Source organism: Paramacrobiotus metropolitanus, unplaced genomic scaffold (genome assembly GCF_019649055.1).
Source record: "Paramacrobiotus metropolitanus isolate TYO unplaced genomic scaffold, Prichtersi_v1.0 Parri_scaffold0000051, whole genome shotgun sequence".
NCBI lineage: Eukaryota > Metazoa > Tardigrada > Eutardigrada > Parachela > Macrobiotidae > Paramacrobiotus > Paramacrobiotus metropolitanus.
Window position 1 is genome coordinate 299,865 of NW_026570271.1, and position 13,941 is coordinate 313,805.

Genomic DNA, 13,941 nt, shown 5'->3' on the forward strand with positions numbered 1-13,941 from the left:
GCAGTTCCAGGTCGTAGTCTAGTAGCCACCGTAGTAACCTTTACACTTCATATTCTGTTTGTCAACTTCCGAAAACCTTAGTACTCACTGTTAGTCTGGGTAGTTTACGTAGTTTTCTGTAGTCTCGGTAGTCTTAGTAGTTTGCATAGTTTGATGTAGTTTCCTGTAGTCTCGGTAGTATGCGTAGTTTTCTGTAGTTTCCTGTAGTCCCGGTAGGTTACGTAGTTTGCTGTATCTTCCTGTAGTCCCGGTAGCTTACGTAGTTTGCTGTAGTTTGCTGTAGTCTCGGTAGTTTGCGTAGTTTGCTGTAGTCTCGGTAGTTTGCGTAGTTTGTTCAGTAGTGTTGGTAGTTTGCGTAGTATGCTGTAGTTTCCTGTAGTCCCGGTAGCTTACGTAGCCTTGTGTAGTTTCAGTTTGGTGTAGTCTCGAAGTTTGCGTAGTTTTCTGTAGTTTCCTGTAGTTTGCGTAGCCGGTTTGTAGTGTGTCGGTGGTAGTTTGCGTAGTTTGCTGTAGTCTCAGTAGTTTGGTTTTGCGCCTACGCATACTATAAAGACTACCGACACTACTAAGAGCCACCAAAACTACGAAACTACAGGCGACTACGCTGGCTACACGAACTAGGGTTATTACAGGAAACTGCACAGGCTTCCGAGACTACTGGTGACTACCGAAGACTACGCAAACTACCGAGACTACCGAAAACTACACAAACTACCGAGACTACCGAAGACTACGCAAACTACTGAGACTACAGGAAAGAACTACGCAAACTACGGAGACTACAGGAAACTACACAAACTACCGAGACTACAGGAAACTGCACGAACTACCAGGACTACCGAAGACTACGCAAACTGCAGAGACTACAGGAAAGAACTACGTAAACTACCGGGACTACCGAAGACTACGCAAACTACCGAGACTACGAGTTACTACAGGCCACCGCACAAAATAATGAAAATGCAGGTAACTACGGGCATGGCTAAAAAATTTTGCCATTGTATAAACAGCCTTTGCGAATACATAGGCTCATAGGCTACAACGGAAAGGTGCACTACATCGTCTAAGGATGGCCGTAAAAAAATGTCGCGTTCGAAGTGTGCCATAGGTGTAGATTAGATACTTAAAATAGTGCCCTGTATTTCAGAATAACTTTGACCATCATCCGCAAATCACTTGCACAAATGTTAACGCAACCTAAGGCCGTTCGATTTTTGCGCAGTAAAAATGAAAACAAAAAAATTATGCTTTTAGTTTCTATTTAATTTTAGTTATAATTACGTTTCTTCGACCAGCACAAGTTTGGAAGTGTAACCAGTAGCTCTCAAAAAGAATGGGCCTGAATATGACCTAAAACATATGCTACTCACTGGATTGCTTCCACAATGGGTTCTACTGAGGCTAGATTACTCTTCTTCTGCTTACAATCAGATTTCTACATGCTCCACTTTCTCCGTTCCGATGCAAGAGCATCTTCTGCAACGAGCTTTTTTTAATTTTCAGCGTCACCGTGTTACATGCGCATGGGGACTAATGGCCAGTTGTCTTATTGCATGCATAGTAAAAGTGGCCGGTTCATGAGAAAATTATTATTTTTTATTATCATCAACATGATGCATAACAATAACAGCTCAGACGCAAAAGATAACTTGATCGTATAAGGTTTAATTAAGCATCACGTATAAGGTTTATCGTATAAGGTTTATTAAGATTTCGATAGTCATTAAGTTTCTACCTTGTAAATCCTCACAGAATGCATGTTCACGTTTTGCATATACATGTATATCGCGCTTTGCGATTGGTACGTAATAATATGCCTGCCCATCGTAGCCGGTTTGCGGGTTTTGAATGGACATCCTGTACAATGTAAGAATATCCCAGTGGCACAAAACTGTTCATGCTCTTTGTCTGCCAAATGCAACAGAAAAGCTTCTCCTTCATCGGAGGAAAAGCAGCAAATCTCGCACTGATATCTTGCGCTGCGGCCGATCACGGTCGCACTGTTTGGCGGAAGTAACGATACTTCGGTAGCAGTTTCCACGAATGTGTCCGGAGAAGCGCAAGGATGCTCCACCATTTGTACCCACTGGATTACTGCGCCGGTGGAAAGTGACTCGGCTGCGCTTTCTCGTTCCGGAGCGGCCCCCAGAGCCCTCATTTCCTTGACATTTTCTGGTGCTTGGGTGCCAAAAAAGAATTTTATTTCGTTTTTGAAGGTAAAATGTGCAAGGTGAAATGCTGGTAAATTATTAACACATACACTGTAATATACGACATGACATGATGTAAGACATGATGACAGTATGAGGTACTCTAGTATAAAAAGGGTTTTCAACAGCCAAAAATGGTGCTAAAAATATGAGCAAAATAATTTGTTCTTGTAGTTCTGCCCAAATCGAAAAAATTGCACTTCAAATTTAACAGATGACCAATTTTTCGCACCCTTTCGCAACCTTTTACTTGGTTCACAGCCTTTCGCGCTATTCTTCTTTCCGTGCAATAACTTTCGATGCCAGCATTCTTTCCGTTAACTACCTGTTTCCGGCATTGCTCCTAAATCAATTAACTGTGGTAAATAACCAGTGGGAAACGGATTTATTTACTTGCTACTCAACTTCCGCCACTGAATTGTACCTTAAATTATTTCGATCTAAGTTCTGTGAGTGATTTGTGAATTGATGTTGCTGCATCCAGTTAATAGCACAAAAAATTTCATTTATGTCGTCTCGGCAATCCATTTTGTGACAACAAATCCAGGAATTTTGGCATGCAGCCTTCGAAGCGGAATCAGGGCCTCATTGAAGGAGAGGGAAGGACAAGGACGGGAGTCCACGTTGGCGTGGAGGCTGAACAACGTTCTGAACCAGTTAAAGGACAGTTAGCTAGCTAAGTGAAGTTAAATTCGTGGTAAATTCCATGTATTGCTTTGTTTCGCGTCGGCTCAGCCCTTTCTTTGTTATGCCTGGCGAATACGCGTGAGTTGCCGCCGGCCGTGCACACAGCCCGACTGCCTGCATTCTCTTCTGATCAGTCGTGTTGACGAGCTGCTGTATTATCATTCTGATGATTAGCCCTCTGTTTTCATTTTCCTCAACAGTTCCATAAATTAGAAATTCCACCAGTGGTATCAGTAAATAATGCCTCCAGCCACCCAGAAGCGGGAAAACTGCTAAAAGCAGCGCAGTGCCGTCAGGAACCCTCGCAAGAAAGTGCCATCGAAAGCGCCTTAAAAGTGTCATTGTTCGGCCTGAGCCATCTGGATCCAGCGATGTTCAGTTAATGGAGCCTACTCTTCAGTCCGTCTTCCAGCAGCAGCAAAAACATCAGCAGCAGCTGGACTCGCTGCTCACCATCAGAAATCTCAGCAGCAGCCTCAAACAATCCGGCCGCTGTCGCCTTCGTCAAACCTTCAGATCCAGCTTGGTGACGACTTCGGGAGAATCGTGCGCCAGGTGGACTCTACAAACAAGAGCGGATAAAGGAAAACGCAAGCGTCATCGGAACGAGGTGAGGAAAGTGGTTCCTCATCCTCTGAACAGGAAAACGACAGTGACAGCTCGCCGGAGCGTAGCGCAGTGCCCAACGCCGCAACCGCCCTGATGTGTTCAGCCACTTAGGGCCACCGATGCTGCAACCGTCTGCATCTCCTTCTTCTGTTCACCGCTGCCATCCATTTCGGATAAAAAAGCTACGAAAGAAATTGCTGGACCTTTCGGAATATGTGGACTTTGATCTGCTGCTGCGGCAGAAGCAGGGTCGAAAAGCCAAAAAGCTGCAGTCGAATCTGTCGCTTTGTGGATGGGAAGATAACCCTTACCCCTGAAGATGGCAAAGTCAGAATTGACTCGTTCGAGGCATGGGCAGGGCCTTTTCCGTATTGCCAGCTACCGCATCGCGTTGCACCGCAGTTAAGCGCGAAGTTTTCAAATACCTGGCCATTGTTGCGTCGTATGCTGAGCGTGACGTACCAACCGCTAATTGGCTTGAGTATGACAGGCAGTTCCGTGCGTTCATGACCAGCCACCCGCGGGAGTACGATCTCTGGGCGCATCAGCATGAGGATACGTACATCGACTGTATCAAAATCCGCTTCGTAACACCGTGTAGAATGACTGACAATATTCGCCGCGTGAAGGAACCGAAGAGGACGACGAATGCCACAACTGGCATGGCTGGGCACTTATTAGCAGCTGCCGCTGCCACGGAAGAGCAACCAGGGCATGGGCAGCCCTCAAAGCGTTCCGCCGCTGAAGCAGATATCTGTCGCAATTTAATTTCGGCAGCTGCACGGTATACCAAAAGCGCACCGGATTCACCTTGTTTCCGGTGTGGGATTCAACCACCAGGCCGTCAACTGTACGAAAGCGACCCTTAAGGTGACAGTGCCGGCGAGTGCGCGTTCCATGCATGATGCACCACGCCATCGCCGTCGCCGACTGCTTGCCGACAATCCGCTTGCCGACTATAAACATGGTAAAACTGCTGCTACGATGGCCGCATTTGTGCTGATACTAATCCTACAAACCGGGCGCTGGTGATGTCATCGTTACAGCCGCTACGTTCAACACCCCAGGCCACCTCAGCCTGAAACTTTACCGGACTTGACAGATTGTTTGGGGGCAGTCGGGCGGAAGTGGGTATCGGATACACGTTCTGGTGAGGTCGCCACTGCACCCCGATGTCGCATACGCCGCCGCGCCTCAGCCTACCTCCGCAAACACGTAATCTGTTCTTGTCGCTGCACGCTTGTGTAGTTGCAGTCGTCGCTTATGATAATGCCGCCGGACACTGGAGGACTGGAGGGATATCGCCGTTAGAAATACCAGTACCGACCGCGAAATCAGCTGGACCGACACTGTGACAACCACCGTTACATTTCACCACTCCGTGGCACCTTCCATTATAGACCCTTATCGGACGGAGTAATTTGTTTGGGGCGATCGGGTGGAAGTGGGGATATCGAGCTCGAACCGGTGAGGTCATCCTACCTTCGATTTCGCATATGCCGCCGCGCCGCCGACCTGTTCTACCCGCAAACGCCAATTCCTTCTGCTGCGTTTTGCTTGCGAATTTCCACAAAATTTAAAGGACAGTTAGCTAGCTAAGTGAGATTAAATTCGTGGTAAATTCCGTATTGCTTTTGTTTCGCGTCAGCTCAGCCCACTTTCTTTGTTATGCCTGGCGAATACGCGTGAGTTGCCGCCGGCCGTGCGCACGGCCGACTGCCGCTGCATTCTCTTCTGATCAGTCGTGTTGACGAGCTGCTGTATTATCATTCTGATGATTAGCCCTCTCCTGTTTTTCATTTACCACCGCCCACCTACATGGTGGCCTTTGATGTTATTGCTTTCGCAACTGTCTTGTTACTCAATGCAATAAACAGGGCAGTCAGGTGGAAGTGGGGATATCAGAGCTCGAACCGGTGAGGGTCATCACCTGCACCTTCGATTTCGCATATGCCGCCGCCATACGACCTGTTCTACCGCAAACGCCCAATTCCTTCTGCTGCGTTTTGGCTACGGAATTTCCACAAGAATTTAACCAGGGCGGAAACGACATTCTCAATAGCAGTTCGCCTGCTGTTTTCCGTAATACACGGAAGCATGTTACCACTACTTGATTGCCTTCCTTTTCTGAGTACTTCTGTTGTATTAATGGGTTTTATCTTTGCAAAATAATGATGCGGGAAATATATTACGAAGTTTTCTTTCATTTCTGCTGATGAAAGGAGATGACAAGCGGACAAAAGAAAGGTTTTGAACGGATTGAAAGGTATGCAAGGTAATGCGCCCAAGGATGTGTATGAAGTAAAAGGTAGTGCAAAAATGTGTAAACCGATTGAAAGGTTGTGCAAGGTTGTGAACGAGAACACCAATTTAAAAAAGCGTTCACTAATTTTAGAAAGAGGTTAAATCGTATTCTGGCTGAAAGTGGCAAATACTACCGCATTATCACTAAAACTAAAATGTGTATACCGGCATGCACTAGTAGTTAAGTGATTGTTTTTATTAATAATTTGAAAATATGTAAAGGTAAACCTAACTGGACTTACAACTGGGATCTTTAGCAATTATGCCGTTTATGTCGTGGCAAAGCTCAACGTTCTCTGTTGTTGGACATTTGTATTTGTACGGCTGGTTACCGCACAACATCTTGTTGTTATCAGCAGGTGAACTGATCTCGGAATTGGAGATATGCCCACCGTCGGCGGTTGGATTAAGCTGGGGTACGGTACATGGATCATTTGTTTTTGGAGTATAAGGAGTTTGCCCTGCAGAGTCCTCCTCGTCAATCGTAATGATGTCAATAATATTCGGCCATTTAAATTTAAGTTGCGAGCTACTTGCTGGGACCCCGTTAACAGATACCGACCGTCCGGGCGGTGTTTCCGGAGTTAAACCGGCCGCCCTTACTATCATTTCCACCCATAATAGCGAAGTTTTAAATCGCTGCGCTATCATTTGAAAGGACCATCCCTGCCGAAACAACCGCAGAACAACCGGTCGCAGCGCGTCGTACCGCTGTCGATCTTGCTCGGTGAAGATGACCGTTCTCCCAGCAGCGATCAGCACTCGCTTGATAAAGTGACGGGACACACTGAACTTCCGCATGATGTGGACGCAACTGCAACCTTTGTCAAATAGATCCACGATCTCCAGTTTCTCTTCCTGTGTGAGGTGTCGCGTATTGATACTTGTAGTTTGTTTCTCGGGCATCTTGGGATGTCGCAGTCCCACACTCCTGTTCGAGCCGCTTGGTTTTTCTCCTTATATTAGGACTACCAACTCACAAGTATTCGTTATGATTTTTTTTCTTTTTCCCCAGCGTTGACTAATATGACTGCGCCGATCAGAGTCTTTGCGACTACAATACATAATACTATGCTGCCGCGCATTCCAAAGCACTTGTTTGTAATTAGGTGTTGTCTCACGTATGTTATTTTATCGCCAGCAGATTTACAGCCTGAAAATCGTTTATGCGCGCAACAACGATTCCAAACGTATGGCGAATTAAAATGTACCAAAAGGTTGTTATCCCATTTTTTTAAATTTTACTGTAATAAGGATAACTCTGAATCTGATCCAGTACTGAAATCTTGACATTTTTTACATTTAAATCGAATTTCATAAACTTCAGAATTTGTTTTGTAATTTCCGGAAAAGTCAAGGAATCGGGTCTTGATTTTGACTCTACATTAAATCATTAACTGATTTGTATACCAGGAATCGTTTTTCAGACACGAAAGCAAAAATGGTAGTGAATAAATACGAAATACCTAGATGTTATGAATACGGTCACTTCCGCTAAAATAAGAGTATTTTCTATACGAGTACTCAATTTTCATACGTTTATGAATGCAAAATTCTCATGCAGATTACTCATCGGTGTTGTTTTAATTAGAAAAATAAATAATTAATGAGACGGAAAAGCAAGGGAGTCTGTTCACTTAAAAGCAAGAGAGAAATTATGGGAATTGTTAGCAGCATAATAAGCCGGTTCTCATTAATTAGCGCCGTTTCCTTACCTTACTGAACACACTTTCATTAACGGCATTCAATATTAATATTTTTGGTAACCTGAAATAAACTCGTATAATATACGACCTGTACAGCTAACATAATAAACGTAGGAATAAGAGAACAGGAACCGAGTTACTCTTCTTTTACATCATGGAAGGCGGCGTGTTTAATTTTTGGTTCTGCCAAATGAAACTAAACAAACATATACAAAGTATGAATTATGTTAGTATTCCGACCGTTCCAAAGTCTGGTATTCGATCAGCGAATAATTGCCGCAGGCTCCACCAGTAATTTCCACATGACTGGTTGATTGGATTAGAATTCCGGCTTCTGTTCAAGGAAAACAAACCCTCACGTGTGCTGATTCAGCACTACCTATAGGCTTTCGATTTTTTTGGCAGCCCACTCCAATACACTAAAAAGCGAATTGATAATTCATGCCACCACCAATTCAGTTAGCAAAGGCTGGAATTAATAAAGCGCGCTGTTAAACGAAACGCGTACAATTAAGTACTTCGCTGCCCACTTGGCGACAAAATGCTCTTATATTTTGCTCACCAGTTGTTAAAATTTTTTACCCAGTTAACCTTACAAACATGCTTATTTCTTTTAGTTAAAACTTCCCTTATCAGCTTGAAGCATAAAAATGAATACACATACAAACACAAAAGGAACAACAGGAAGTCGGTCGGGTGCAATAGAGAAGAACGGATCTTCCGAGCATTCTGTATTCTGTACTACTGTAGATTTCAACAAATTCGGTTTGCTTCAGACTTTCATTAATACAGAGCAGCAAAAAATGTCAGTGCAGAGCAGCAAAAGAATTTGTGCATTCGTATTTGAAAACTAAAAGTTCATTATTCAGCATCCTTTCTTTGTATCGGAGCGAACTGCAGAATTGCTGATAGTGTTGCAGGAAAAACACGATGTCCCTTGTCAGCAGGATCACCGTTTTTGAATGCACTTCTGGTGAACAGATGAGGACGTTTTGGAATGCGCTTATGGAGCTAACCGGCACCCCTTATTATCTCTTCCACATGTTTCATTTCAATTTTGGTGCACTCCGATATCGTCTGATAGGACCAGCCCTTTTTGAAGAGCTTCTCAATAACCGGTCGCAACTCTTCGTACACAGTTTCCTTGTTTTTTCGAAATTTTTTCATTTTTCCAGCGTCGCACAACATCTGCGTAATGCTTTCGCGGGACAGCTTCAGCTGCCACGTAATATACGAGCGAGTGTGGCCTTTGTCGAATAAATCCAAGATTTCTCTTTTGACTTCTGGGGTGAGAGAGTCTCTGCTCCGCGCACTGAAATGTCGCGTCGCTTTTTCCGGTGCGCCCTGTGATCCCTGGAAGCCGGATGAATGAACCAACGAATGCAGGGTTGGTTTGCAACAAGTATAGTCGTCTGAACGATTGTGCCATGTAGTTGATAAGTTCAAGTTCGATATTGTGTTGAGAGGATGGATAATCTGCAAGGAAAAAATCCAAGATTTCCTTTTTTATTTCCGAAGCCATTTCGTCTGTATCCGGTGCGTTAATATACCCAGTTTCTTGCTGCGGCAACGCCGGTACTGTTTGCAAGTGAAAACTCTGGGTGGATGATACTTGAGCAGACGAGTGCCGAATTCCTCCGGAGCGGTCCTGGACGACCGCTGGTGAGGAAGTGTGGTAATCTAAAGGACCGAGCCATCTTTGCTCTACGGCATTTGGTAGAATCTGAGGTGCGTGAAGTTGTGCTAACTGGCAGTGCATTATGTTGGTTTCCTCAGTGGAGAAAGGATACTGCGCCTGCAGGATTCCATCCAGAACTGGCGTTTCGGGAATATTGCTGCTGCTTACCAGCGGCAGCCAACCGCCAATGTATTTGCCCGTTTCCGCTCCATCCATATTGCGCTGCACTCGCGACATCTGTTATAAAATATAATATGTATAGCTTTTGAGCTCCCAGGTATTGTAGAGTACTATGGTCCGTTCCTCTCTTTTGATTACCGAAGTGCACCATCCATTAAAAAAAAGGTCTGCATAACTCCACAGAGAGATTTCTATCTTAAAACTGAAAGAAGAAAATACGATTTAGTGATGCATGACATGGCGGCAGATCATTTACAAACGACCGTATAATAAGTCAAAGCAGTACGTGCTGTATGTACGTACAATTATTGTAAGTTTTACAACTGTTACTTAGATCATTATTACAAAGGATCGGCACTGCTAAAACTGGTGCTTATAGTTAAAAGATTACCAAAAAAATACGAGTACAAAGGTGTGTGGGGTACGTATAAGCTACAGGCTACTGCGCAACTGGTAAATTGCTAAAAATAATATCAACCAGAACAATTATTCGAATTATGTACATATTACATGTATCGGCATTACCATGAATCCACGCGGTTTGTTCAGCCAACAAACGCAAAACTTTAGTTCCATTTTATTACCACCACTGCCATTACAAGCCTTATTATTCCAGATATTTAGTGGGTAATTGAATGAAAGATCTTCCTCGCCGATTGTTCCTGAATTTTGTAATTGTTCAACTGATAACCGCACGGCCGTTGGCTGCTCCAGAGTCCAGACACCGATTCCACCGCCTTTCGACAATAAAATGCACTTCTTTTATAGCAGATGCTGATCGTTCAAATCGCATGCTCAAGTGCAAAATTATCTGCACATCCAGATATTCAATTTTTTAAGAATAAATCATTAAAAAAAAGATTTTGAAAACGAATGATTGGGTAGATGATGCACATCTTGAGTTGGAGTTTATGCAGTCATAACTCATAATCCACTTGATAACGCTATAACAAGATGGTAGTGTTGACGTGGACCACTGCAAGTCATTGCAATGCGCTTAATAGCGTCCACCTTTCAAGATCACGGTGACGAGGGTAATTGATGCTCTTTGTGCTCGTTCTTTTCTTCCAAGTAAAATGAATGATGAGCAACCGGTCGTTGTCTCACATTGGCAGCCGGCAAAAGTGGTACAGTGTCCCTACAAGTGAATTTTATAATTTTATAATTACGCCACTGCTCAGGTCCGTTAAAGAATACACAAAAAATATCCAGTCAAGGTTATTTTTGTTATTTATTAAGCAGACCAACCCCTTGTTAAGCACTCACGAGTCACGAGTCCGGATATAACGTGTTAAGTGCGTATACGTAGTTTAGATTTATGAGCACATAGAAATTCTTTCGCTGAACCACAACCAAAAAATGCAGTGCTGTTTAATTTCAACCACCAGTTCGTACTTCGTAGTCAGTACAGTACTAATGTAGAGCGGTAATGAATGGGCGGTGTTGAATCTTTTGACATTTGTGACAACGGCACATGACATATTTGGGATAACCGTACATCGAAATGTGTTATCCGCCGAACATGCGCACGCAGATCGTCTGCAGACAACAACAACAGTTCTTCGTTTACTTCGTCCTCTGACATGGCCGTGTCAACACCCGGATAAGCAGCCAGCAGTTCGTCGAGAATGGCTGATCCCGTTACATTCTCGGAGTTCGCAGCAGGCAGCGGTTGTGATTGAATTAGGGCTGTGGGAATGAGTTAACCACATCCGGTGGAATGCCGCATACAGGGATGATCCCGGACACCGGCTCGGAGGCGCATGCTGACGATCTCAAACGTGGCGCTCGCGACTGCTGATCGACAGGGGCGATCGGTTGCCGCGGGAACGCAGCGGGAACGGTAGGTGATCGGTCTCTGCGTTTCCGTGCAGCACCAGATGGATCCTTCCGCTTTGGTAACCACTCGTTCGTCGTCACTGTCGTCAATCACGATGATCGCGGGCTCGACGGAAGTTGACAGAGTGGGAGCGATACAGTTGGGTAAACGGCGATGGCTTTCGCGCAAGACTTGGGCTGCTTTAGTATGCTATCGAGCAAGTTGCAGATGGTGCTCTTCACTCAGCATGGGAGATGGAACCCAGATGGGAGGCTGCAAGAAAATAACGCAATTTTAAAAAGCTTAAACGGTTAAAGTTCAAAAAAGTTGAGTGTAATACCAGCTCACATACCGTGGTCTCGATCCCATTCAGGCGACCGTCCGGCGCTACGAATCAAACACAAAAATTAGGAAAATAACATGCAATGAAACTGCTTTACGAGTTGTTATTTTTTCATGTTTACTAAGCTTAACGCGTACAGCGAAAGCGACCATGAAAGCAGGGCCGATAAAACCAAATAATAGGCAAAGTAGTAAATATGTAATTATGTAATTATGTGTACGAGTATATACCCATGCAGATGGTTCAACGTTCCCATGGTGTTAAAGGTATACTCGAGAGGGGATGTCCATCTAACAATTTTAACAGTTATCAATTAACAGCAAGCTGCCATATAGGATGTGTATACGAAATTAATAGTTTTGTTTTTCAATTCCCGGTATTTTTCTGTGCGGTACATCAGGAGCAGCGGGATGCGCGGGGAACAACGCGTAGGTGATTGCCGGCATCGGTAGGATAAGCCGACTGTAGTCTTACACGAACATCGTACACCGCCGTGACGAGCAGCCGGAAACCACGACATCCAAGCCGGCTCTGCTTCCGGCAACTCTCGGCTGCTTAAGGACGCTGAAAACTGAATTGCTAGGAAGTTTACGTTGTTTATCACTTGCACACGATTTTTTGACTGTTGTCCCAGAACGTACATAACATTACCGGCTACTTTTCCTGTTGCTGTCGACGTGTCAGATTGGCTAAAGTTCTTTCAGTTTGCTAACATTTTTGTCGACTTTAGTTTTGCAGAAAAATTGAATAAATACTTAAAAATTAAGTGATTAAAAACTGGGGTATTGTGCGATCTTTTGATATACAGTACTTACATGAAGAATTTTTCTGCTGATCTAGCTTTCAGATTACGAAAACTGGGCTATATTGAAAACTTCTCTGATATTGTTTATATGACTGATGGCTAATGACAATATATGACTGATGTGCCCATTCAAACATACCTAACCTACCTTTTACAGACCTTTTCGTAATCCATAGTCCATACCTTTTCGTCACAATTCAGCGATGAAAATCCTGATTTCTGTGTCCATAAATTCATAAGCAGGCTTAGATGTCCAGCATAAGACGAAGTACATCACTTTGGCCAGCATACTATATCTGTATGCCACTAGCTGCAAATGTTTGCTCACACTTTCCCTGATTCAGATAGATTTTCGATCAATATTTGTGGGGAATTTCGTAACTCATGAAATCCGGTGCCTTGGACGGTATTGTTTCGATTTCACATTCTTTTTTGGCATTAATCTGAAACACTAATATACTAAAATTGATCATTTGTTGCTACGAATGATAATACAACATGCTTTTGTTATTCAAGAATTGCACTGGGTGCTAGATACAAGGAAATAAAATTTACGATGATTGTAATAATTTATTTGTAATCATTACAGTACCAGAAGTATACATACAGTATTTAACACGGGCATCTGCGCTGGCCCATTGATTTATTAGTGCCTAATTAAGTACAACTATCTGTAGTTACTACAGCTGCTGTAATTACCAAGTATTTATTAGCTAAGCCTGTAAACGACAGTCAGTTCCTCATGTTCCACACTCTTACCAGAAAAAGCCTTAATTAAAGATCTCGGTCCAAGAGAATCAAAAGCACTGATAAGCATAATCAGATTAAGAAATTTATCATAATCACATTCTAAGCGGCTGACCTTTCAGTCTCCGATTCATATCTCAACGGATACACTGTACACACAATAAAACAGAACCGCTTAAACTGTGAAAAAAATCGCGGTAAGCCTATAGCTTGACAGTTTCTCATGAAACCAACAAAATGGGGGCTACCAAATGGGACGCTACCAAATGGGGAGCCGCAAGCGTTTCAATTTTTCGGAACCACTGTGCTTCTCCCTTCCTTTATATGATACAGGAAGAGCTGCTCTTCGCTGCGGCTCCCATAGCGAAAGTGAGCACTTGTTCAAACATTTTTTTCATTCGCCAGTGGCCATCAGACTGACATATTACTGCATCCCACGGTCCCACTAATAAAAATTTTGTTCAAATGTACCTCTATGAGACATGAGTACTGCAACTGATCATTTGTTAAAAAATGCCGAAAATGTCATCCTCACAAGTTTGACAAAACGGGGAAGTCGGAAATGCCTGCTCTTGGAGTATAATTTAGTGAAATGTGTGAAATGCCCGTGCGTGCGGGTGTTGTTTTCTTTTCCACCAACTCTGTGTTCTTACTTGTGAGAATCTATAAAGTACTTGTGTATAGTGTTTTGGATTTTAAGTGAGAGAATAAAATCTGTCCAGCTGTTCGATATTGTGAGAAAGCAGCGACATTCAGAGGTTCTTAAGATAGAAAAATAAACAACCAGCCCGCTGTGATTCCGGACCAATTTCCGGCTAGCACGTTAAACGGTGGCTAAATAAGACTACTAATT

The 13,941-nt window shown here is 43.6% G+C and overlaps 1 protein-coding gene and 2 long non-coding RNA genes across 4 annotated transcripts; 1 reads left to right on the forward strand and 2 right to left on the reverse strand.

The window, feature by feature from the left end:
- Positions 1-1,642: 1,642 nt before the first annotated feature.
- Positions 1,643-7,711, reverse strand: LOC129592274 (uncharacterized). 2 transcript variants are annotated; one of them, XM_055488266.1, is made up of 3 exons: positions 7,526-7,711; positions 6,053-6,864; positions 1,643-2,178 (listed from the first exon to the last, which is right to left on the reverse strand). In XM_055488266.1, exons 2-3 carry the CDS (start codon positions 6,714-6,716, stop codon positions 1,724-1,726), a joined length of 1,119 nt encoding a protein of 372 aa, XP_055344241.1. In that variant the 5' UTR covers positions 6,717-6,864; positions 7,526-7,711; the 3' UTR covers positions 1,643-1,723. The 2 variants fall into 2 exon arrangements, with proteins under 2 accessions (XP_055344241.1, XP_055344243.1); XM_055488268.1 differs by lacking the exon at positions 7,526-7,711 and having other exon boundaries at positions 6,053-7,090.
- On the forward strand, positions 5,549-7,004 carry LOC129592275 (uncharacterized). The gene is made up of 3 exons (XR_008690953.1): positions 5,549-5,772; positions 6,167-6,226; positions 6,333-7,004. It is a non-coding gene; the product is annotated as an uncharacterized LOC129592275 (long non-coding RNA).
- A 1,265-nt stretch (positions 7,712-8,976) lies between the features above and the next one.
- LOC129592308 (uncharacterized) lies at positions 8,977-10,744 on the reverse strand. The gene is made up of 3 exons (XR_008690957.1): positions 10,641-10,744; positions 9,900-10,512; positions 8,977-9,576 (listed from the first exon to the last, which is right to left on the reverse strand). It is a non-coding gene; the product is annotated as an uncharacterized LOC129592308 (long non-coding RNA).
- Between the last annotated feature and the right edge of the window lie 3,197 nt (positions 10,745-13,941).